At 35.8% G+C, this 25380-nt stretch overlaps 3 protein-coding genes across 3 annotated transcripts in view; 1 reads left to right on the top strand and 2 right to left on the bottom strand.

The window, feature by feature from the left end:
• Window positions 1-2336, top strand: part of LOC119632921 (dynein heavy chain 7, axonemal-like) — a 33654-nt gene extending 31318 nt beyond the window's left edge. Inside the window, exons 28-30 of the mRNA XM_038026075.1 lie at window positions 452-701; window positions 1531-1682; window positions 1830-2336. Coding sequence (XP_037882003.1) covers window positions 452-701; window positions 1531-1682; window positions 1830-2336 — 909 coding nt within the window. The remainder of the gene's footprint in view (window positions 1-451; window positions 702-1530; window positions 1683-1829) is intronic.
• A 5620-nt stretch (window positions 2337-7956) lies between these two features.
• LOC119632922 lies at window positions 7957-11301 on the bottom strand. The gene is made up of 5 exons (XM_038026076.1): window positions 11055-11301; window positions 10826-11000; window positions 9969-10761; window positions 8360-9911; window positions 7957-8297 (listed from the first exon to the last, which is right to left on the bottom strand). Exons 1-5 carry the CDS (start codon window positions 11299-11301, stop codon window positions 7957-7959), a joined length of 3108 nt encoding a protein of 1035 aa, XP_037882004.1.
• Window positions 11302-19216: 7915 nt separating this feature from the next.
• LOC119632923 (cilia- and flagella-associated protein 91-like) lies at window positions 19217-22550 on the bottom strand. Its single transcript, XM_038026077.1, has 5 exons — window positions 22301-22550; window positions 22072-22246; window positions 21215-22007; window positions 19609-21157; window positions 19217-19536 (listed from the first exon to the last, which is right to left on the bottom strand). Exons 1-5 carry the CDS (start codon window positions 22548-22550, stop codon window positions 19217-19219), a joined length of 3087 nt encoding a protein of 1028 aa, XP_037882005.1.
• Between the last annotated feature and the right edge of the window lie 2830 nt (window positions 22551-25380).

The following is a 25380-nucleotide window of genomic DNA, read 5'->3' on the forward strand; positions in this document are numbered from 1 at the left end:
AGCGCGAAATGCACGGAAAGGAAAATTGTTCGCAATTTTGTTTGCGTAGGCGTGCGGGCGTTGTGGGCGTGTTCTCCGACCAGTTTATCTCATTTCCACTCTCTTTAGCAAATTTGTAGGCGTGCCTTCATTTTGCGAACGGGAGAATAATTATCACAGATACTACATAGTTGGGCGGACTGACAGATGGACAGACGGAAATACTTAAATCGATTCAGAATTTTCTACTGGTCAAGAATATATGCACTTTGCGGGGTCTTCCTTCCGGGATGGGTATGAAAGTACGGCTAAGAGACACGTGTGTGCACTTTGTATTCATTTCATACAATCTGTTGTCTGTGTTACAATTTGTAATCGCAGCGTTAGTACAAAGCAATATTTCTGAGGATAACTTTGCTCTTCCATTGTCTTGTAAATACTAAACTTATTTCCCTCTTTCACCCTTGCCAAGGATACTTCAAGTTCAGGCGCCGATTCGGGTCAAGGCGCCCAATTAACGCCAGAAGAAAATGTTATTAACGTCGGTAACGACATATTGGCACGTTTGCCCAAAGACTTTGACCGGGATCTAGCGCTGGCTCGTTACCCAACGAGCTATCATCAAAGCATGAACACAGTTCTAGTGCAAGAGATGACTCGCTTTAATGTTCTTTTACGTACCATACGTTCCAGTTTGATAACTTTACATAAGGCTATTAAAGGTGAGTAACATTCTATCATTCTATGGTAGGCTAAAAAAGAAACGTATGTGCGTAATTTTATACATGGTCTGCATAAATTTAACAATATGTAGTGTACAGATAAAGCGAATTGATTAAGTTAAGTTGAAAACTGTGGTAGGAATCGAGGATTTTCTCATTTATGCTTTGATTGATTCACATGGCAGTTTGCAAATTCTAAACTGATTGCCTGCGCGATTCTGGAGAGAGTCTTTCTTTCCGATTGTGTTTCTTCTAAATTTCCGTTCCTACGTGGACGGACTCTCCCTATACGACATTTTAAGCACTTCTTTGTACTCGATCGTGTTAAAACTTTGCCAACACCCCTTTAAAAAAAGAAAAAAGGCAAGAGATTAAAAGGCGTATTTATGGTTATTATAAGATTATTTTGTATGCCATGACGAAATCATCTGGATAAAGTAGGTCAGCCCATTCTGAGTCATATAAAAATCGATCAGAGGACTGGCGGCTATTGTATGCACATTTATGTAGAAAACATATGTATACATATAAGATTGCATCAGTAAGCTGATTGCGTATAGAGATACTCTTAAAAGATCTTAAATTAGAATTCGCGGTAAATCTTTATTAGAACCCCGTATGAAAGCCTCTCTCGATTCATCTATTAGCATTTTCACAATTAGATAAGTTGTTGTTACATGTTTCTATGACATCAAAATTCGTACTATGATTTCATTCGTTCAATATGTAATCATATTCACTGTATTGTGAGAATCATCAAAGCTCCTTTTGCTGTCCAACTCGATATTTGTAAGTCATAATATTTCTTTTTGCCTCTTTATGCTTTTAGGACTTGTGGTCATGTCGGCACCCTTCGAAGCAGTGTATAAATCTATTTTAATTGGGAGGATACCTGACATGTGGGCGGGGAAATCATATCCAAGCCTAAAGCCGCTGGGCTCTTATGTTGCTGATTTCTTACGTCGCTTGGAATTCCTACAGGTACGACCAAACTAACTAAGTATTAGGGGAAATGGTTTTGCAAAAAAATGCTTTTATTTGGTTACAGTAATGCAAAGAAAACGTGAAATGAAAATTTACACGTGAAAATTGCCGAAATTTAATTTGAAATTTCTTTGCTCACTTTAGAAATGGTACGAGGAAGGGCCTCCGAGTACTTTCTGGTTATCAGGCTTCTTTTTCACCCAAGCCTTCTTAACGGGCGCTCAGCAGAATTTTGCTCGCAAATACGTGATACCGATCGATTTGTTGGCATTTGATTATGAAATTTTACATATGGAGGAAGATCAAGTTGCCCGAGTTTCTCCTCCTGATGATGGTGTTTTCGTCTACGGTATATTCCTGGAAGGAGCCCGATGGGATCGTGTTGAGAATTGTTTAGCTGAATCATTACCGCGTGAACTATTCGATCATATGCCGGTCATATGGATGAAACCATGCAAGCGGAATGATTTGAAAGAAAAACATGTTTACGCTTGTCCTCTATATAAAACAGCAGAACGTAGAGGTGTATTATCCACTACGGGACATAGTACTAATTTTGTTGTGGCGATGCTTTTAACATGCAGCCCCGATCATCAAATATCACATTGGATTATACGCGGTACGGCTTTGCTTTGTCAACTGAGTTTCTAAATTCATTATAATGCATTTTTAAAATTGGACGTAATTTCGCTTTTACTTATCCTTTTTCTTTTATTTTGATGTTTATTTTTAATTTAGATAAATAAAACAATTTATTTTGTTATACGAGCATTTAAAACGAATGCTTTAATTTAAGGAAATGTCCTCTGAAAAGGAATTTTTTCATTCTTGTCACCTCTAACTAATCTTTTTGTTTACCTTTCAATATTTATTTGCAATTAGTTAGTTCTTCTACGGCTCATCTCATTACAAATACATGCAAATGCATATAAATATCTTTACTATACTGTGAGTTTAGGACAATGAGGAGGATTGTATACATTTTCATTCACAATATTCAAATTTATGGCAATGATAAAGTGACGTCTACAGGGACGACTTGATGAATGCATCAATTTAAATAACTTGCAAAATTTAGCACTTGCAAGCAAATGCTCGAAATGTTCATTTTAAAGAGAAACCGAAGCGTGTGACTGTCTTTGTTGGACGATTGTTTACTAAAATTAACAAATTCCTGCTTATAACTAAGAGGATTTCAATAATAAAGAGGAAAAACTAAAATTTGTCTTTCGTACACACAAGAAGGACTTTTGTCGTTTTCAATCAAGTTGTGTTATTATATCCACCACTAAAGGATGGGAGCATACGTATATTGGTTTTTTTCCCATAATGTATGCTGCACCGAAAAGGAAGCTTCAGAGATCCTGCAAAGCATATTTATTCCTGATCAGGGTGAAATTCTGAATTGATTAAACCATGTCTGTTCGCCTGTGTTGTGTTTGTTGCTGGTACTCTTCAGTTTTCGCGCGTAGGTTGGTATTAAAAATGGGCGGAATTGGTTGCGTCAGAAGCCTGCAGGGAAGCAAAAACTGAAGACAATACCGTTTTTCTTAGCTTTTGCTCGTTACTCGGAAATTATAAAAGCTAGAAGACTGATAATTTCCGCATTTACTTCCCGAAACACTCAATAATGCCCATACAAAGTTACAAGTGATTACATTTTTTTTTTCACTTTTTTAAGTTTTAATTCTTATTTATCATAAAGCAAACAAGACAGGATGTTGTGTACATATATCAAATGTAGATATATTTGCTGCCTAAAAATGGATTAAGTCTAAAATGAATGTTGAAGGCACCGCGACGTGGTGGATTAATTTTCTTTTCATACCAGCGACATGGGTATCAAATAAAAGAACTCGCAGAGTAGAATGCGCTAAGCTAAATGTGTTTATTCTAAATTACTTGTGGCGTATTAAAAAGTAGGCGTCACGAAATGGTAGTTGATAAGTATTTTTTAAAAAATACCTTTGATATAGTTACCAAATGAAAGGAGTTGATGAGTGGAGTGCGGGAAACTGCGTTGCCAATAATTTAATTCTGATAAACGTTTAATACATAAAGTCTTGGCACGTTTAGAAAATCTGATCTTTCGGACATTAAAATCCTAAATGGACCAAGTTTTCGTGTGATCAGTTTGCGAGAGGCCATCAAATTTGTTTTTAATAATTTTATCTTTTTTAGCTTTCACAAATATCGAACCGAGATGTAGTCATAATATTTTATAGTTATATTCTATGTGCATAAGTATTCAGACAAAAATATTATAAAAAATCGGGTAATAGATTAATAGATTGACAAAATCTTATGAAAATTCCGTACGGTTGTAATGCGTGACACAAGCGGAATAAGAACGAGTAGTACTAATATGCTCTTGTATATGTATACATCTGTACTTTTTTGTATTTATACAAAATAAAAGCAAAAAACAGGTTTTTCGCGTATTGTCTACTGAAGTGAGAAATTTAATAAAATTCAATGACTCCAGCACGAGCACAGGCATATAGACGCAACTGTTCATTTCCATTCAACTAACTAACCACTAAGAATATTATATTTGTTTTAGTTTAAGCGAATTTTGAACGCCCATCTCGTCGGACATTTTTAAAAATAGCTTATATGCTAAGCTAAGCATAGGTATACATAGATTCTTCTCGTTGTGAGAGTTCAAAAACTCTATAATTAAACATTAGGACATAATAATAGATGATGAATAGAAGGAGAAGTGTAGCTAAACGGGATGAGAGTCTTACCATTATTTTTTTTCTTCCGCACATATTAGGAACAAAAAGTTTGTTGTATCTCGTATACGCATTTCAGGGGGATGAACACACGCGGTAGACGTGTTTTTCTATTAAACTTGAATGAATAGAGAGAGACAAGCAAAAACAAACACAATCGTATATGGAAATAAATGCACAAATACAATACCCATCAGTGTGTCTGTTGAAGTGTTTGCATAAAATATTTTTAAAATCTATGAAAGCGTTAAATAGACACAAATGGAAGGATATTGTGCTCTGTTCGCAAAGTATGTGCAAAAATGTGACCGGTTAAAATTATTCTCAATTCTCTAGACGCCCGAAAGGTGAGATTTTTACATATGCCTAGTTATCACAATTAGTAGTTACGCCCAAATCTGCGAAAAAAAACTAGTGTAAAATTTTGTACGGAGAACCTTAATAAAGCGAAATACTACAAAGATATCTATTTATCTATCTAAAACTCTTCATATGATTGTTAATGTTCCATGACGCGAGTCCAATAAAACTGGTGACGGTCTCAATGGCGTTGTAATTTAAGTTTGATTATACATACGCTCCATAACGTTTTAAAGTGCAGTAATAAAAAAGGGGATATTGCAACGAGCTTGTGAAGTGTAATTTTCGACGGACGAGAATAAAATTCGATGAGGAACGCAAGTTGCTCATGTTACTATCAATGAAGCATTCAACTTATGTCTAATCAGTCATATTTTTGTTTCCCTGTCGTTGCCACTATAGGATCTAAAATTCATAGTAAAATGCATAGCTAACATGTTTTCCGGCTTTCGAATATTAGTAAGAAACCAAAATATGAATAGGGGAAAGAAAGAAGTCATGACGGCGTAAAGCGGGCAGCTGCGATTAATATGATAATCTATACAATAAGACACACGCGCAATAGACGCGTGCTACCCTGTGCTGTTTGACGGGCATATAGTCTGCCATTGACATTGCTACATGCTCTTTTGTCCATAGCAAATAGTTATTTGAAATTTATTAAAACTGCTGATGAGCCTATCCTTCAATATTTAGCGACTACTGGTTTTGCGAACACAAACTGGCTAGAATGACAAGAGCATGATTTTCAACCCATTGTTATGAATGTGTGCGCGTGCGCGTGCGTGTGCTTCACAGTAAATGAAAGTTTTAACATCGATTTGTATGGATTTAGCATTTGGATAAACTAAAAAGACTGTAAAGTGGCGTCTGTTTGTATATTCAAAACAACTCAGCTGTTGTTCTTCAAGCGGGACTTGAACAAGCATTAACAAAACGTATTACATGCGATCATGTAACTTAAAAAAAAATTTAATTATCAGTAACAGAAAAGGAAGGTAGGGAAGTTGGACCTTTTTTGTAATTCTTCATACAAATATTGATTCATTTTTATACCCACCAGCGAGGAATCCAAGAAGTTATCAGAATGTTCCCAACAGCCAGAAAGAACATTTCAAGTCCCCATGATGTACATATATTTTTGATTAACATTAAGTTCTCGATTTGTGTTTGTTAAATCCAATATACATAAAAAAATAACTATATTCTCCGATAGCAAATCGGCGTTGATGTGATGAAACAAAAGTAAATATAAAATAAAATATCTCCCAGACCCATAAGCAATCATACATATGACAACGCCTCTTTAAAAATGATCAACGATGTTCCTTGGGGGATCTGGAAGGAATGCAGAACTGCAGAGTCAGCAGTATAAATGCAGAAGGTTCAACATCGTTAGGAAATCTATCGCTTTCTTTTAATTGCACAATAAATTACAAGAAATTTTCGGTCGGTTTACGGTTGTCGTTATTGAGCAAACTAGACATCGAATATGAATTTTCCGTTGATGGTTCTTTGTCGATGATTTGGGCGTTGCGTAGAGGTTCATTTCACGTGCGGCACGTTTGCTCCCCCACGGACTGCTGAATCTTAGGGAAAGGCAACATTGTGAACTTCGTCAAAGGCTTGACCAGCTTCGAAGCCAGTTTGGGAGTTTAACACTTCTGTATTCTTTCTACTGCCTGATTTGACGTATACGTGTCGCCCTCAATTTGTCATCGTTTTATGAATTTTTTAGGTAATAACATGGGATGATTCTCAGCTGCGCCGATTCTACTGTCTGGATGAAAGGTAGCGCATTGCCTGGTATCTGGGCCATACTGCCACTTGCGTGCAATATGAATGTTCGCAGCTTCAACTGCTGAGCATATCGGTGGGCTGCCAATGTTGGAGGAAGAAGAATTGTTCACGCTACCACGCTTATCACCGTTATTAAGCTTCGCGACATCGAAGATTGCACTAGTAAGCTATACGCACCTAGGTGCCTCCTAAAGGCTCATAACTCATCAGCGCTCGCAGTGCTTAGCCTGTTTTCCGGCCACAATTTTTTTCGCCCTGAGCCCTTGCTCGTTCAGGATTTTTTACAGAAAATCTTTAAGAAGTTATTTTAGCTTCGTTTTGGCTTATGTGCTCGCCCAAGTAACTCTGGCTGCTAGGCAGTGTCTAGACCATCAGAAATAACAATATCTTGTAAATCTTTTGCTGGTTCGAATGCAACGTTCCGTCGAGGATTGATTAAGATTTTTTGATTTTCTCTCTCCTTGGGTTGGGTTGAGAATGTAGTGGCAGTAGTTAATCGAGACAGAGCTCTTATGCCTCGAAGGGGCTTATTGCATCGTCTTACGTTGTTAAGTATCTGAGATAGATCGTTAGTAGAGACACTTCCGTAGTGCATTCGTCCCCAAGCATGGGCTGTCTGACATTCAAGACACAGGTTGACAACGCAGACATTTTCTTTATTTAGAAAAGAATCCAACAAATTGGACTTGAAACTAAGGAAATTTCAATTCATGCATATGAGATCTCAATAGCGGCTACGTAAAAAAATATTAGAGTTAAGAATTTAAGCTATCGTATTCGATTTAATTCTTAAATTGTTCGTTTACATATGAATATGGTCACAAGTTGTAGGATAGAAGAGATGTTATTAATCAAGAAAATTGGAATAAGGAATCGTTCAAGGATGTTGGCCCAAAAGAAAAGTGGGGAGTAAAAAAGATCCCATAACCTGGTAAATATTATAGAAGACAGGCAGAACGAATGAAGCGAACTATACATATAGCGAAATATTACAACGTGTCTGAAACGGTTCTCATTCAATATTTCATTCACTTGGAGTAAAGAAGTCCGGTTTGCATACTATACACATAATACGGATTAAAAAAATACTTTCCGCACAATACAATAATATAACGCAATGCTTGGGCTTGGGCTTCGCAAAAATAATTATGATTTAATTTTCTAGAAAAAATTTCAAAAATAAGCTATGACCACTCAAAAGAAAATAACTCGCAAATTCGCGAATTGTGAATGAATTGTATCAGACTTTTAATTTATTAATTTTGATTTTCTGCTACAAATTGAGCTTTTGAGGCTAAACTAATTCAACAAAAAACGTCTATCAGTTTGGTAATTTTGTATTTATATAACATGCATAAGCTTCATTAAAGCGTTTAACGGGAAAATGTAACTGTACTACTTGTTTTCTTTTTTATGTCTTCAGCCGATGTTGGCCTACCCTTAGTTGATAAAGTCGGTTTCTTTAGTGTTACTGATTCTTTATAGATTGATCGAGGTTTTTGAGAAGTTCGAGAAAGGGCTGATGATGGACGCAAAAGAAAACTAGCTTCTATTCTTTGTGTAGGTAGAGTTGTTCGGGGTTGATGTAAACTTAAATTAACACTTTGTCGAGATTCTTCTGCTGCTACGATTTTGTCGGTTTGCAACTCTTCTTCTTCGATATATTCTTCTCCTCTTACGATTTCATCTTCTTCCACATTTTGTCCTTCTTCCTCTATATATGGAAAGGAAAGAAATTGAAGCTGGGTTATACATCTACATAGGAAAAATTGTTACCAGATTTTATAGGAAGGAAAGGATATAATTCAACCTCCACATCTGAAATTCGTCCTCGTTCAGTATCTTCTACATACGTGCGCTTTGGAATGTCAGAAAAACTTTTATATAATTGCATGTCATGAGTGCTAGGTATTGCTCGTGCTACAGAAACAGTTCGAAAATCTTCGATCTCGTCGGAAGGAATACTATAATCAATTACGTTTACCACCATTCGATCAAGTGAAATCTTGTCTGGATCTTCAAGCAAAAGTTCTTCTTCCCGATTTAATTCCTTAGTACAGGTGATAACTTTTTCAACATCACTATGCCAACTACCAGTTTCCAATTCACCCAATCTTCCTTGTGGTATTGATGATGCACGACGCGACTTTTTGATTGGAAAATCAATTCCAATTAATGACAATGACGCCATGGATTGCGTAACTGGTGTTTCAGTTTGCTCTGCGGAAATATGACTTTTTAGTTTGTCCATCACCACATCCAAAATGTCATCAACGTTGTTTGCGACCGTTCGCTCGGATGGCGTAAGGTAACGTCTGCCTGGCACGGAGTATCGTACAAGTTTCCGCATTATGGAACGGGCTTCTTGTTCAGCTAGGCGATCCTCTCCCATAGAACTGGTTATAGTAGATTCATAATACAAATCGGTATCAAATAGGCGATCAATAAATTCCTCGGTTGTCACTGTGCAGATGTCATGAGTATCTAGTTTTGCGAAAACATTTACCAACAAAACTTCTTCGATAATATAGTCTACCATTTTATTACTCTCTTGCCTACACTGTAACTCGCTGAGGTCTGACATTATGTTTCTACGTAAATTACATCGTATTACGTCATAATCTAGAGGTCTTTGGTGTGCTTTGAAACATTGCAACCAACTATCCACATCTCTGTCAATTTGTTTAGCCAACTTGACTACGTGTTCTTCCGCTTCATGATCAGCATGACATACTATGTCTTCATTCATTATTTCATTTAAGTAACTCTGCACAACGGCTGTGTTGGCAATCGAGCATTGTTTGTAAAGCGTCTCGTAATGGGAGCGCAAGCAATTCTCCTTTTGTCGTAAGCCAGCTTCAAGAGCTTCGCGACGCCATCGCTCTCTTTGAGCTAACATATAGTAAAAGTGTAATCTGCGCTGTTCCTGTGCTCGCTCCATTTCTTCTGCCAGAAAACGCATCAACCATCCGATTGTGAGGCCCTCGTACATGTGGTGAATATTTTCCTTTTCTTCGCGCAAAAGCTCCACATTTAGTTTATCCATATTTATTTTATTTAATTCCTTCTCCCTTTTGAGTTCCTCACGGTATTGCTTTTGTTTGGGCGCTTCATACATACTTTCCAGAGTCGCCTGTTCTGCGCTCTGATTATGTGTTACTGCGACTTCGTTGGATAAAGTAACATTCAGTTTAATAGTGTTAATGCCATCGTTAAGAGATTTTGTTTCGTCTATTATATCGTCATCTACACCTTCATCGCTATCGCCAGCACGCAAGATAAGATACTTAGTATCTTGGTTACGTTGCTCGGTAGTCTTCCGCAATAACTGCAATGGACAAAACAAATACGTCCTTGTCTACTTGTTATTAGAAATTTAACTTACTCTTAAGCCTTCATATAGTTTTTTCAAGTTGACATCAGAGCAAAAGTTCCGCTCATGTTCACTCAACATTTCCTTAGGTTTCGATAATGCTTTGATTTTTGCGAATGGGCACTTGAGGTCCTTGGGGTCCATTTTAACGACTTGCTTTTCTAAATCCTCCATACGTATATCAAAGCCTTTGCGTAACGCTTTATAATGACGTCTATTTGGATTAACCCCATAACGCATTTTGGGTGCATAGTATTCTGAACTAGGATTGTCTAGATCATAGCTAACATTTTCTTTATGCCATACGCGCGATTCCTTTGAATGTTTGATATTTAACCTCCTCATTGCCCGGTCGTATTCAAGTTTATTTTTTCTTAGAGCTGCCTTTTTCTTATTTTGGATTCGTTCATAGCTAATTTCTATGCTTTTATTGGAAGCACTGCGCATCGAAGTTTCACGCTTATTGAACATGCGCACTAATATTTCTAGGCGTATCATTTGACATTCTTCTATGTATTCTTCACGTTCAATCCAATATTCCCATTCGAATGCCATCAGGATGTGCTTGGGTATGATTTGCTGTGCTTGCTCACGGATAGCTTTTTTTTGATGTCTGACCTTCTCTTTTAAAGCTTTCAAAAAAGTCCAACGTTTTCGAGCCCTTTCCAAAACTTCAACTTCGTAAAGACCAGGTGGTCCATCTCCTGGTAAGATAGTGGGCAATTTGAAAAGTTCCATATCTAGAATGCTTTGAGGATCATTTGAAATGCCCGGTAAATAGGGTAACGTCTGGGCAGAGGATTCTCTAAAAATAGCATAAAAAGATATTTTAAGAAACTTTAACTTTCGCTAAAAGATATCAAGCTTGCCTGTAAAGAGTTTGTGTTCCACGAACTTTCCGATGCCTAGGCTTTAATTCTGGGGGTTTAAAATATTCAATACTAACACGTGAATAAGCATCGCCCAATTTGAGATCGATTACATTGACTTTTGATGATTTTGAATCAAGTTTTTTGAACTTGCACGAACATTTCGAGTCAATACCTGCAACAGAACTTCGTTAAAATCACTTATTGTTGTGACTCCATTTCACTTTACCTCCGGATAATCTTGATCGCTTATTACTAATATTAGTGCAAAAGCTGTTGCTCTCACTGTTTGTAGAATTGTCTGCTCGCCATCTTTTATGATATTCTTCGTCGCAAATGCCATTTTTGAAAAAACAAGACTCTATCGAACACGAGCTTATAGACAACGCTTCATTAATGCTTAACTTGCCCTCACGTTTTGATTGCTTAGTTTTTATACTCGCTTTATCTTTAAAGTGTTCTTTGATGGACGGCATTTTTAACTTCTTTATTTTGAGATATTGTTCGAAACTTGTTTTTTGCTTTTCGTTTTTTTATTCCAACTATTAATTGATTTGATGAACGTATGTAATCAGTTGTAGGCACTTACGCGGTGCTTGGGTTTGCATATATTCGATAATTTAGTTGATAGATTATATAAAAATCCTTGAGGTCCGGGACGTACTTTCAACAAATCTAGAAACAAAATAAATTTATTTGAGAGATAAATAATATATCTTCTTCTTCCTCTTACTCAATTCAGTAAATCAACAATAGATGATTCTCTATCTCAGGTAGGAAAGGTTCAATGTGGATATGAAGTTCTTTGTTCCAACTTTAATAAATTTGGCGGTAGCTCGATTGTAGATGAATATATATATATATATATATGTATATATATATACATTTTTTTGTTTATTGTCCAGACAATTTTGAGATGATATAGCGCAATAAAAATCTCATAGTGCGAAATGCGATTGAGTCAGACGAAATTGGCGCGTAAACGAAATCTTTCGCGTAGAAGCGCAAAACGGTTGTCATCTGCTCTACGCTAAAAGCGTGAGGGGAGATCGCGTAAAAACCTTAGCTGAAATATCCAATAAAAGAGAACAACCTTATTCTAGTTTTGGCCTTAGCAGTCGGATATGGGTTCAGGGCGGATCGGAACCTCACGAGATTCTACAAATAAATGTCGGAACGTTCGTTAGTTGAAATCTTATCGATACGAAGGACAGGAGGAAGCTAAGATTAATAGACAGATTATTCTTTTTTCTTAAGGTGATAACTTCGAAGTCGTACCAAGATGGCGGTATGCAACGGGAGATTGGGATGTTATTAAATTTCGTAAATAGAATGTAGAAAAGACATCCTTTCATTTTATCATTTATGGATTGAGATTGGGGAGTAAGAATTATAAGAGAGATGTAATGGTTTTAGTAAAAAGGGTTTTAATAATGATACCGCAGTTAAAGCAATTAGCAAATTATCAGTGTAATGAAAGACAGTTTTGTCATCATGACTATCATGCTACTTGGCTCTGTTCAGTCTAAAAATGATGGAACTTAAACAGCTACCCTAGGATAAGCTCCCATTCACTTCAATTGTAGTATTGTCCATGACTAGCACATGCTTCGAAAAAAACGTGGAAACGGTACGTTTTTTCGCATCTACTCTTGTTGGGAGATAGTTTACGTAAAGAAATTTTTTACACGTAAGTAAGCAAGGAAAAGTAGTTACTTGCGAACAGAGTTTACCTTGATCACAAAGCATTCAAGATGATTAGTATACGCGCGATAACGGCATTTCACATGGGTAATATTTGCGTACTCTTCCTTGTAATTTTTGAATCCTACAACACTTATGGTATATTAAGTTTGTGCGGGCGTATGTACCACCCGGAATGGCTTGAGGTGGACTCATCTGTTAACATATTGATGGATTCAGAATCATGCTCCCCCTCTATTTTTTGTATTCACCCTACAGGTAATAATTTTCGAAATATTTTAATGAAATTTCGTACGATAACGTGTATTGACCCAAGGATGAATAGTATTGCAAATGGTTCGGCCATTCCCCGTTATAAGAAAATATATGGTAAGTTTTAGAATGTTACGCTAAAAATCACTTAGTAATAGTATTTCGGCATTCTTAATTAGTGTGAAAACTTTCAACCAAACAAACAAAATCAAACACAATCGTATGAGGAAATAAATGCACAAATACAATAGTCATCAATGTGCCTCTTGAACTGTTTGCATAAAATATTTTTAAAATGTATGAATGCATTGAATAAACACCAGTGAAAGGGCATTGTTTACTGTTCGCAAAGCAAAATGTGCAAAATGTGATCGGTTAAAATTATTCGCAATCCTTGACAGGTCTGAAGGCTGAGGTTTCCACAAATGTTTAGTTAGTATAAACAGTGCTTATGTCCAAACCTGTGGAAAAAGCTAATGTAAATATCAATGTAAAACTATTCATCTCATTCATTGTTAACTATTCATGGTTCGACAGCAGTAAAATCGATGACGATCGAATGGTTTTGTAATTCAAGTTCGATAATCCATTATGTTCCCGTACATGCTAAGCAAGGAAGTCCCAATAAAAGCGCGAGTATTGCAATTGTACGTGGAGACTTGGAAATTGTTCAAAGTTATCTATTGCATCATTCATCATTTTAAGGAAAGACAAATGAATTGAGATGTGACAATAAAATTCGATGTGAAACGTCATTTGCCGAAGGTTCTTTGAATGAAGCATTCAACTCATAAGCATTCTCTTGGAGTTCCTCTATCGTTGACGCTTTAAGATCCAAAATGTAATGTGAGGTACACACCGAACAACATATTTTTTTCTTTTTCGAAAATTAGTAACAAACAAAAATATGAAAAGAGAAAAAGACAAGAACGGGCAGAGGCGATTAATATGATAAACTATAGAATAAAGGACAAGCAGTAGACGCGTGCTACCCTATGTTGTTTGACAGCCACATAGTCTGCCATTGACACCGCTATATGCTCTTGTGTCCATAGCAAATGGTTATTTGAAATTTATTAAAACTGCTGATGAGCCTATCCTTTAATATTCAGCGATTACAGTTTTTACGAACACAAACTGGTAAGAATGAGAAGAGCATGATTTTCAACCAATTGTTATGAACGTGTGTGCATGCATATGCACGAGTATATAGAGTTAGGATTTGCATATTTTAAAAAGACTGTAGAGTGGTGCCTGTGTGCACACTCAAAATAGTTTAGCCGCTGTTCGTCAAGCCACGTATACGTCCTTCTAACCTCTATGGTAGGAAAAATTAAACTATTGACTTCAAATTTGGTAGTAACATCGGAAGTGCTTGCAAATATGTTAAGCCAAATCGATCAAAGAACATCTTTATAGTAGAAAACTCATCGAAATTCGCTCTCGTTTCTAGACTTTTTGTTAATTAGTCATAACATGTGTTCTCTACATGTTTCTACATCCAGCATCACTTGTGCTACAGGATATATTACGATTATTGAGATGCATGCAACGTCCAGAGGGACTCAAGGTAGAACAAATTCTTCTTGTACCAATCCATTCTGAATCAATTTAAACTCGTCTCTCCGGGGTCCTTCCATTTTCTTCTGCATTCAATCTACAGGTCTACATTTTTGAAATATTTTGATGATATTTAGTACACAGACGTGCTTTGCACCAATATGAATTCTGTTGAAAATGAGTTGGATTGGAGCGCTTCCACCGCAGAGCCGTGTATAACATTATATTTGAAAAAGTCGCTATATGAAAAGAATTTATAATTTTCACAATTTTCTGACAAAAGTTGCCGAATATGGTATTTCGGTATTCTACATTGATATGCACAATTTCCATAGATTCCGCAAATTTTTTGATCTGCCGCCCAGCTATCCGGTCCTTAAAAAACTCAATCTTCATATGAGAAAAAGCTGTAATTTTCAATTTTCTGTGCCAAAAACTGATCCGTACTAGTAATGTTTTTTAACTTATCAAGTTCGGTTCATGTTGGGCTATTTTTCTCATACAATAGTTCTCATGAAGCAATGCACAATTTTCAGTGTATAAGCATGAAAGTGAAGGAATAACGGTATTAGTCGGTGTTGCCGACTTTTTTCTCGAATTTTTTTAAGATGAAAGTAGCGGATGCAAAACACTTGACTATAGCCGTATATAACTTCCTTACATTTCTTTAATGGTTTTTTTTGTTTCGTTTAAAAAACTAATCGATTATGAATTGAGATCGGCTATGAAAAATAATAACGAGTATATCCTGCGCACGGAAAGAAAGCAAAAACGATTTGTGTTATTTTATATATTTCGGCTTTGAAAACGCTTGAGAGAATGTGACGTCAAGTCAAGAAACTATTCACGGAATCTGTGTCGATACAAATCGGAATGAAAGAGCAAGCATACAAATGGCTGCTAATTAACAACGCTAGTACTGTTATTGATAACGAATGCATCATAATGAAAAGTCCCTAATCATCTCCTAATCTCACTTTTGAACATCTATGTATTCCGTTATCTCTTCTTATATCCTTTTTACAATAGCTTATGAGCTGGTAATTATTCCGATAAAGAAAAGCGAATATTCCCATCAATTTTCATAAGCGATTATTATTGCAATGTAGCGACTTTTCTATGTTTAATTATCTCTCTTGAGATTATGGCGTTAATAGCTCTTTACTTTATCGTTTAACGTTTTCTACTCTCTACTCTTTTTTCCTGGGCGTAAATGTTGCTAATAATATAACTTTTAAATATTATTAAATAGAAAAAAAAAAAAATGTATTTTGTGCGTGCTAGTGGTTATATCGACAAGGTAAACAAGACAAGAAAAAAAGCACTTATTATTCAGTAAAAAGTTTTATTTCTTTTGCATTTTCAATTAAAATAATATAATTAAAAATTTGCTCTTGTAGAAAATGCAACAAAAATGTTATTTGTTTTCAATACTTTTATCATGTGTTTATTCAATATGTCAACCTTGTTTGTTTGTTTGTTTGCCAACCAATTTTTTTACTGAATTTTTCAAAAGCGAAATAATTAAAATAGATTGTAATTTCAAAATTAATTTTTTTATTATATTTTATTATATTTAATTTCTACAAGTTTTAGTAATTTGCGCTTTGTTTATACGGTCGAGAGATTAACGCGCACGATTGGTCAAACAGATTTCATTTTAATTTAATTTTCTAGTATTTGATTTTAATCTAATGCTTGTAAAAAGAAAGTACAGTTAATTTTACGCTTATGCTTACATATTAGCTATAACATGCTAGGATCTTAATACTTAATGTTTGCAAAGATTTTGATCAGCGACTTCTGCATGTAAAAATGAAAAAGGGAACGGGAAAATCCAGCGTACATAATGGTTGAATTTGACGGTTTGGACCTTCCTCTACATAAAATAACAGCTTTCCATTTAATATTAGTGATTTATTCACCGGACGTTGACACTAATCATGGAATCTTCATAATTGCATTTTTGGCATTGATTACTTTTGTTGTTTGATTGGAAAATATCTGCTGCCGAAGTCGATCAAACACATTCAGAAGCTTATGGCGATGCTGTTCCATCATATCCTAATTATCGGTTTTCGTTTCAACAGCTTGAAAGTGGTGATTTTGATATCAGTGATGAAGAAAAGCCAGGAGTACTAAAGAAGATCAAGGAGCATGGAAGACTTGTTGGCCGAAGGGCAAGCACAAACTGTAGAAGGTCTTTCGAACAGCTCAGCAATCGAGAAAATCAACTTTTTTTTAGACATTTACATGCGATGGGAAAGGTTCAAAAGGAGGGAAAACGATTATCACGCAGATTGACTGAAAATGCCATTTTGACTGCTTGTTGCAAGAGTTGTCCAGGACACCCTGTTGCAGATCAAATAGGAAGTTTTGCTACACACAGCGTACTCGCCAGACAAGATACCTTCTGATTGCCACGTGTTCAGATCAGTGCAGCGTAGCTTGGCTGGCACGTGACCCTGCAAATTTGAAGAAGTGCGAAAATGGGTCGGTGGGTGGATCGCTGTCAAACCAATACAAGTCCTTTCAACGTGACATCGCCATATTGCCAAAGATATTTTAAAATGTTGCAAACTGTTTTGATTATTATACAGTGCACCAATTTTTTTTCAATAAATGCCTTTTTCAAATGAAAAAATGATCAAAAACTTCTGTTTACTTCTTTTTTAACTCTTTAACTCCTCGCTGAAGAATGCGCACCATGGTTATCAAATTCCAGCCAATAGACTTCGTAGGAATAAATTTATTTTGCGCTTTGTCATGTTACAATATATTCATCCTTCATCAAACTTGGGGCAACAAGAGTTTGTTTTTTCGATTCACAACCTGCGAAGAATATAACAAAGACCACCGTATGACAAGTGAGTTCTTTATTTATAATGTAAAATGCGTATTGTCGCTTTAAAATGTTTGCTGCATTGCATTGGTCATACGTTCATACGGGATACCGTTTGAGTAATAGCCGGTCTTGAAAATGCATTAAGCCCCCTACGACTGAAATTCTTTGACGTTCTCGCCAATGCAATTTTCTTTATTGCACTTTGTCAAAATAGTGCCTGCTGAGAATAGAGTTGTAACTATTTTTTTGAAATTTTGCTTATCTCATTCCCTCAACAATTCGTTCATACATTTCCCTTGAAGTAATTTGACCTTCCATGTTCCTCATTCGAGCTCGACTTTTATACCAAGATAACGACCAATAACTTTGACTTCATTTAACTTTCCTATTAAGTGCTACATGGTTTTCTTATTAGATCATGAAATTAATATAAATATGCTTATACAACTATAATATTGATTTCTTGATCAATTTACACAATTCAGTTCACTTTCTGTACAATTCTTTACCGCCATGTTTCAACCCATACGACGATATTTCTAATTTACAGATGTTTCATAGGTCGTTATCGTCTACAAACAGATTAGGTTAATACATGCTTTAAGATTTTCATTGAAATAAGTCGATAGGATATCCAGATGGCTAAAATGCAATTGGTGACGTTCTGACGGAGCTAAAAGTACCCTTATGGTGGACTATGTGAGGAAAGGAGCATAAGTTTCATTACAGTCTACTCGGAAAAGGTTCTTGGAAAAGGATTCTAGCCTGGCTTACGTTTCTTTGTAAAACTCCATTCATAACCAATGGTATTTTGCTTCAGAATTTCCTTCAGTTAGCTTTAAATATTTATCCACCCGTTGCAAATCTAATTTATATAGATTGTCTTTTACTTGTCGATTTCGATTTTTAACATTTTTGGCAATTTTATTCACGGACCAAGTTCCACCTGTGATACGTAAAGTAAGTTTTTCAAGTTTAATTTAATGATTAACCACTTTAAACGATGGCGGTGCTATTTGATGGTTGCGTTTAGCGGACTGAATAAGAGTTTATCATGACATAGATGCTATAATGCGATAATGAATTTGGAAACGAAAAGCTACTCCTATGCGTAAGGCAGTTGGAAATAGTTTTCTTTGTCCTCCTTTGCATTTCGATCGAATGCGACCTGTTTGGCAGTAACCGTAGCACTTGATATTTTCAAAATTTCGATTCCATCCATTTGCAAATTCTTGTAGTTGGTGCGGTTTCCTTCGCTCGTCCTTTACCATCTATCTACCGTTTTGATGACAAGTGTTTGTTCTTGACTGGATGTAGATTGCATGTTACCACGCCATTCTTCTTATTCTGATAGAATCTATATCTTTAGGTGTTCCAATGACGGCCAAGAATCTCAGCCTTGTAGGGCTATAACGAAATCTCCCATGTCTGATGCCACATTACTCAATAATAAAATGGTCCATAAATCTGTTGGTTTTACAGCCAATATAATAATTGCCAATGCCCTACAGTCACATAGATTTCAAGCAGGATCTCAATCCCCTTTTAAGTTTTATATAACCTTCCAAGAATCCAATGTAATCAGGAGGCTTTTCATTTAAACAGCCCAAATAACAGCAACAATTATCGTTGTTCAATGCTTCAATGCTTAGTCCCATTAAGGAATTCGTCACAACTATATTTTTTTTTATGATTTTCATAAAGTCTTCTATTAGTTTTTTTTTTTTTTTTTTATTATTATTTTTCGCTTAGGCTCATATCGTCATCATTGTAAGTAAATGGTATGAGTCTTTATTAAAAACTAAAACTTATTTTGCGTTTCATTCAATTTAACCAAGTGCTAAGCTGAGAAAGCAACTATGTTAGAATGTATGGAAAAATAACTAATGAAAACATTGCTCCTTTACAGCTGACAGATTTAAATCAACAAAAATATCTATTCGATTTTGAAAGTCAATATAGTTATTTTGTGCAAAATCTTGTATTTATATTATATTAATAAAAATTGCAACATACATACAAAGGCCTTGCTAAGCTTGGTCAGCAGAAAATTTAACTGAACTAGTTGTTTTCCTTTTTGTATTCTCAGTCTTATCATTAGATCTTTTTACTGGTAGCGGTTCTTTATAAGTTAACGGAGTTTTTCGAGAGGCTCGAGCGTGGGATGGTAGGCGCCAATCAAAACTAGCTTTTATTTTTTGCGTAGCTGGATTTGCACTTGCATGGACTTGGGATACATTTTCTTGGGATTCTTCTGCTGCGACGGGTTTATCGCTTTGCGACTCTTCATCTTCTACACTTTTTTCCTCTTCTTCTATCTCTTTTTCCTCTTCCTCTATCTCTTTGGTCACTATATAATATTTTTAATAGAAAGGAAAGAAATTGAAAGAGGGATATACATCTACATAGGAAAAATTGTTACCAGGAAGGAAAGCATACAATTCAACCTCCACATCTGAAATTCGTCCTGGTTCACTATCTTCTACATACGTGCGCGTTGGAATCTCAGAAAAACTTTTATATAATTGGATGTCATGAGTGTTAGGTATTGCTCGAGCTACCGAAACAGTTCGAAAATCGATCTGGTCGGAAGGAATACTATAATCAATTACGTTTACCACCATTCGATCAAGTGAAATCTGGTCTGGATCTTCAAGCAAAAGTTCTTCTTCCCGATCTAATTCCTTAGTACAGTTGACAAATTTTTCAACATCACTATGCCAACTACCAGTTTCCAATTCACTCAATCTTCCTTGTGATATTGATGATGCACGGCGCGACTTTTTGACTGGAAAATCAATTCCAATTAATGACAATGACGCCATGGATTGCATAACTGGTGTTTCAGTTTGTTCTGCGGAAATATGAATTTTTAGTTTGTCCATCACCACATCCAAAATGTCATCAACGCTGTTTGCGACCGTTCGCTCGGATGGCGTAAGGTAACGTCTGCCTGGCACGGAGTATCGTACAAGTTTCCGCATTATGGAACGGGCTTCTCGTTCAGCTAGGCGATCTCCGCCATCAAAACTGCTCTCACTCGATTCATAATACAAATCGGTATCAAGTAGGCGATCAATAAGTTCCTCGGTTGTCACTGTGCAAATGTCATGAGTATCTAGTTTTGCGAAAACATTTACAAACAAAACTTCTTCGATAATATAGTCTACCATTTCATTACGCTCTTGTCTACACTGTAACTCGCTGAGGTCTGACATTATGTTTCTACGTAAATTACATCGTATTACGTCATAATCTAGAGGACTTTGATATCCTTTGAAACTTTGCAACCAACTATCCACATCTTTGTCAATTTGTTTAGCCACTTTTACTATGTGTTCTTCCGCTTCTTGCTCAGCATGACATACTATGTCTTCATTCATTATTTCATTTAAATAACTCTGCACAATGTCTGTGTTGGCAATCGAGCATTGTTTGTAAAGCGTCTCGTAATGGGAGCGCAAGCAATTCTCCTTTTGTCGTAAGCCAGCTTCAAGAGCTTCGCGACGCCATCGCTCTCTTTGAGCTAGCATATAGTAAAAGCGTAATCTGCGCTGTTCCTGTGCTCGCTCCATTTCTTCTGCCAGAAAACGCATCAACCAGCCGATTGTGAGGCCCTCGTACATGTGGTGAACATTTTCCTTTTCTTCGCGCAAAAGTTCCACATTTAGTTTATCCATATTTATTTTATTTAATTCCTTCTCCCTTTTGAGTTCCTCACGGTATTGCATTTGTTTGGCCGCTTCATACATACTTTCTAGAGTCGCCTCTTCTGGCTCCTCTGCGCTCTGATTATGTGTTATTGTGACTTCGTTGGATAAAGCAACATTCGGTTTAACAGTGTCAATGCCATCGTTAACAGATTTTGTTTCGTCCATTATATCGTCATCTACACCTTCATCGCTATCGCCAGCACGCAAGACACGATATTCTGTATCTTGGTTACGTTGCCCGGTAATCGTGCGTAACAACTGAAATAGAAGACAGAACTTCGTGTTTGTCTGCTTGTTATTAAAAATTCAACTTACTTTTAAGCTTTCGTATAATTTTTTCAAATTGACATCAGAGCAAAAGTTCCGCTCATGTTCACTCAACATTTCCTTAGGTTTCGATAATGCTTTGATTTTTGCGAGTGGGCACTTGAGGTCCTTGGGGTCCATTTTAACGACTTGCTTTTCTAAATCCTCCATACGTATATCAAAGTCCTTGCGTAACGCTTTATAATGACGTCTATTTGGATTAACCCCATAACGCATTTTGGGTGCATAGTATTCTGAACTAGGATTGTCTAGATCATAGCTAACATTTTCTTTACGCCACACGTGCGATTCCTTTGAACGTTTGATACTTAACATCCTCACTGCCCGGTCGTGGTCAAGTTTATTTTTCCTTAGAGCTGCCTTTTTCTTATTTTGGATTCGTTCATAGCTAATTTCTATGCTTTTATTGGAAGCACTGCGCATCGAACTTTCACGCTTATTAAACATGCGCGCTAATATTTCTGAGCGTGCCATTTGACATTCTTCTATGCATTCTTCACGTTCAATCCAGTGTTCCCATTCGAATGCCATCAGGATGTGCTTGGGTATGATTTGCTGTGTTTGCTCACGACTAGCTTTTTTTTGACGTCTGACCTTCTCTTTTAAAGCTTTCAAAAAAGTCCAACGTTTTCGAGCCCTTTCCAAAACTTCAACTTCGTAAAGACCAGGTGGTCCATCTCCTGGTAAGATAGTGGGCAATTTGAAAAGTTCCATATCTAGAATGCTTTGAGGATCATTTGAAATGCCCGGTAAATAGGGTAACGTCTGGGCAGAGGATTCTCTAAAAATAGCATAAAAAGATATTTTAAGAAACTTTAACTTTCGCTAAAAGATATCAAGCTTGCCTGTAAAGAGTTTGTGTTCCACGAACTTTCCGATGCCTAGGCTTTAATTCTGGGGGTTTAAACTGTTCAGTACTAACACGTGAATAAGCATCGCCCAATTTGAGATCGATTACATTGACCTTTGGTGATTTTGAATCAAATTTTTTTAACTTGCACGAACATTTCGAGTCAATACCTGCAACAGAACTTCGTTAAAATCACTTATTGTTGTAACTTAATTGCACTTCACCTCCCGATAATCTTGATCGCTTATTACTATTATTAGTGCAAAAGCTGATGTTGCTCTCACTGTTTGTAGAATTGTCTGCTCGCCATTTTTTATGATATTCTTCGTCGCAAACGTAATTATTGAAAAGATCAGATCCTATCGAGCAAGAGCTTATAGACAACGCTTCATTAAGATTTGAATTGTTTTCATATTTTGATTGCTTAGTTTTTATACTCGCTTTACACTTAAAGCGTTCTTTGCTGGACGGCATTTTCACCTTCTATATTTTGAGGTATTGTTTAAAACTTGTTTTTTCCTTTTCGTTTTTTTTCTTTTTTTTTTTGTGTTAAATATTAATTGGTTCGATGAACGTATGTAATCAGTTGTAGGTACCTTCGCGGTGCCGGGTTATGCATATATTCAATAATTTAGTTGACAATAATAATAAAAAGAAAAAAAGAACACGTAGAGATGTTTTGAACAAATCTAGCAAGCAAATAAATTCATTTGAGAGAAGAAAAAATATTTGAAAATTTCCTTTTTTATTGACACTTTATTACCAGCTGGGTGATTAGTAAAAACCAAATTAAATTCCTGAGTTGCTTCTATTTGGTTGCTTTGCCGCAGATATGTTGCTTCGTATCTATTCTTGTTGAGAATACCTTAAGTAAAGGAATTTTTTCCATCCAAGTAAATAAATAAATAAAACAGTTACTTGGCAACGGAAAGGTCTTTGTTCGCATTCACTCTGTCTTTGTAAAATTTTATATGGGTGGTATAGGTATGTACTTCTTTGCAATTTTCATTAATACAGCTGATGGTCACGAGAGAGCATACACCTATCGGCTTCTTATAAATTTGAAGGTCTATTAGATGTAAGCATATACAAGTTTATATACGTATATATAATATTCTGGCAACTATAGATGATCGATTTCATGGAATCAGAAGGACAGAAAACCGTTGAGAACTCATTATCATTATTATCACAAATCTGCCGATACGGACTGAATAATTTATAATTAGTTCTATAATGACACAACACTAGTGACCTATAATTTCAAGTTAAATGTGAGAGAACGTGATTATCAAGTTCATTTAATAAAGTTGGTGAATCTACAACAGTAATTCCCTGCCAATACCTTGTGATTTCCAAACTAAGCAGGTCTACAAATTGTAAGTGATTTACATAAAGAGGGTTGCAGCCGCAAAGGGTTTCTCAATTCCGCCACTGAGTACGAGGAATAAGAAATGCTCTTGTACAGACCTCATAGATTCGATATGCGGCCGATGTCTAGTAGGCCCACCTTTTCACGGAACCTAACAACCGTTTCGCTTGATTAACTTAATCGTCATTTTCAATGTAATAAGATTTCTAGGTCAATTAGATTACATCGACACGGAGCGCCTAAGAAAAACCTTTAAGCACGTAAAGGGGAAATTGAAACAGGTTTGTAATTGTAAGATTTTAAAAATGTCTAATTCGTGTATAGTCACTACTACTACTACTTGGTACTGTCGAAGCGCCGTTTGATTGATTCCAATAGCAATCTGAGGGCAAGAGATTCCAATGTTTTTGCCAAATATATATAGCATCTTTATTTTTGGGACCAGAAGAATGTTCGCCGCAGGCCTTATACGAACATATGGACATACGGACATACGGACGTACTTAAATCAATTGAGAAAGGGACAATGTTGGTATACGAAAAAAGTTTCGGTATTATGAAAATTTAGAAGAAAACGTAAATGCTCACGTTTAACAAAGCAATTCTTGTTTCGACATTTAGCATGTGGTAGAGTCGATAGGCATCTAAGATTCGCCATAAAGCGATTATAATTTTCTTAATGGTTTTTTATATGTTTACGCACTTATATGCTAATAGCTTTGATAGATTTTATGCAAACAAAGTAAAAAATATTTCTGATTACTGATTACTTCAACTGATGGCAATGCGAGACCGATGAGTATTAGAGGAGAATGGGGAATTGATTTATCTTTGCTTTTTTTGTTTTTATGTATTAATAAAAAGTTTAATTGAAAATGTAATAACTTGCTTTTCTTTACAATTATTTATATAAAAACAATTATGCGGCTTTGACTATAAATGAAACCATTTATATGTGCAAGAGACGAAAATAATGATTTAAACAAAAGCATCTGTAAGGATTTATAAATAATTAAAATTAAAAATTGAAAAAAGAAGAAGAAAAAAAATTTGAATGCATTATTAATTCATTTAATAATAATGCGATAATTACAACTGCATCCTTTTTATGGCTTACAAGCGTTGCGGCTTTATTGTACTCACCATCAAAGCAAAGGATTCATAGGAATGATCATACCTTTTGTAACAAAGAATTCATGGAAATTGTCATATACTTTGTAAGAAGCAACAATGATCTTCTATAGCATAAATATTCTTAGCTTACATAAGTAGAAGTACGTCCGCCTGTCGATCCTTCTCCTGTTGAAACTCGGAGTTTGTATATGTGCTTCATTGGCTTCTTTAGGTCAACGCCAGCGTACACATAGAGTTACGACAGTTAAAAAATTATTACTTACAACAAGTAGTAACCTAGTGACGTGAATTTTGGTCTAATTACTTATCAGTATTCTATAATCCTCAGTATTCGTCTTCAACTTGAAGAAGTTATTTCCAACTTTATATATTTTCTTAACGTTGTGTGGGCGTAAAAGATTCATTTGATGACCAAAAAACGTTCCTCCTTGCTTCATCATGAAGTATCGACGTGCTGATAATAGGTAAGCCATTATGTGTATGTATATACAAAGGATAAATGGCAGGCGAATTAAACTTTTCCTCAACATAAAAGATGCTTTCGTCTATTGAAATTAAACTAGAAGCCTGCAGGGGCCAAATACTTTTAATGAATGCACTAAAAGTGTTTTTATGTGGTTGTTCATTTTTTTTTTTTTTCTTTACTTAATGAACTGAAATGATTTAAAAAGCAAATACATAGGCATTTTTTTTGTTTAATTTGAAATAGAACGTGGTATTCATTTTTCCATGAAAAAGTTAAATATATGAAACATCGTTTAATCGCACTTTTCCTATTAAATATTTTTCTAATTAGCT

Source organism: Glossina fuscipes, unplaced genomic scaffold (assembly GCF_014805625.2).
Source record: "Glossina fuscipes isolate IAEA_lab_2018 unplaced genomic scaffold, Yale_Gfus_2 2, whole genome shotgun sequence".
Lineage (NCBI taxonomy): Eukaryota > Metazoa > Arthropoda > Insecta > Diptera > Glossinidae > Glossina > Glossina fuscipes.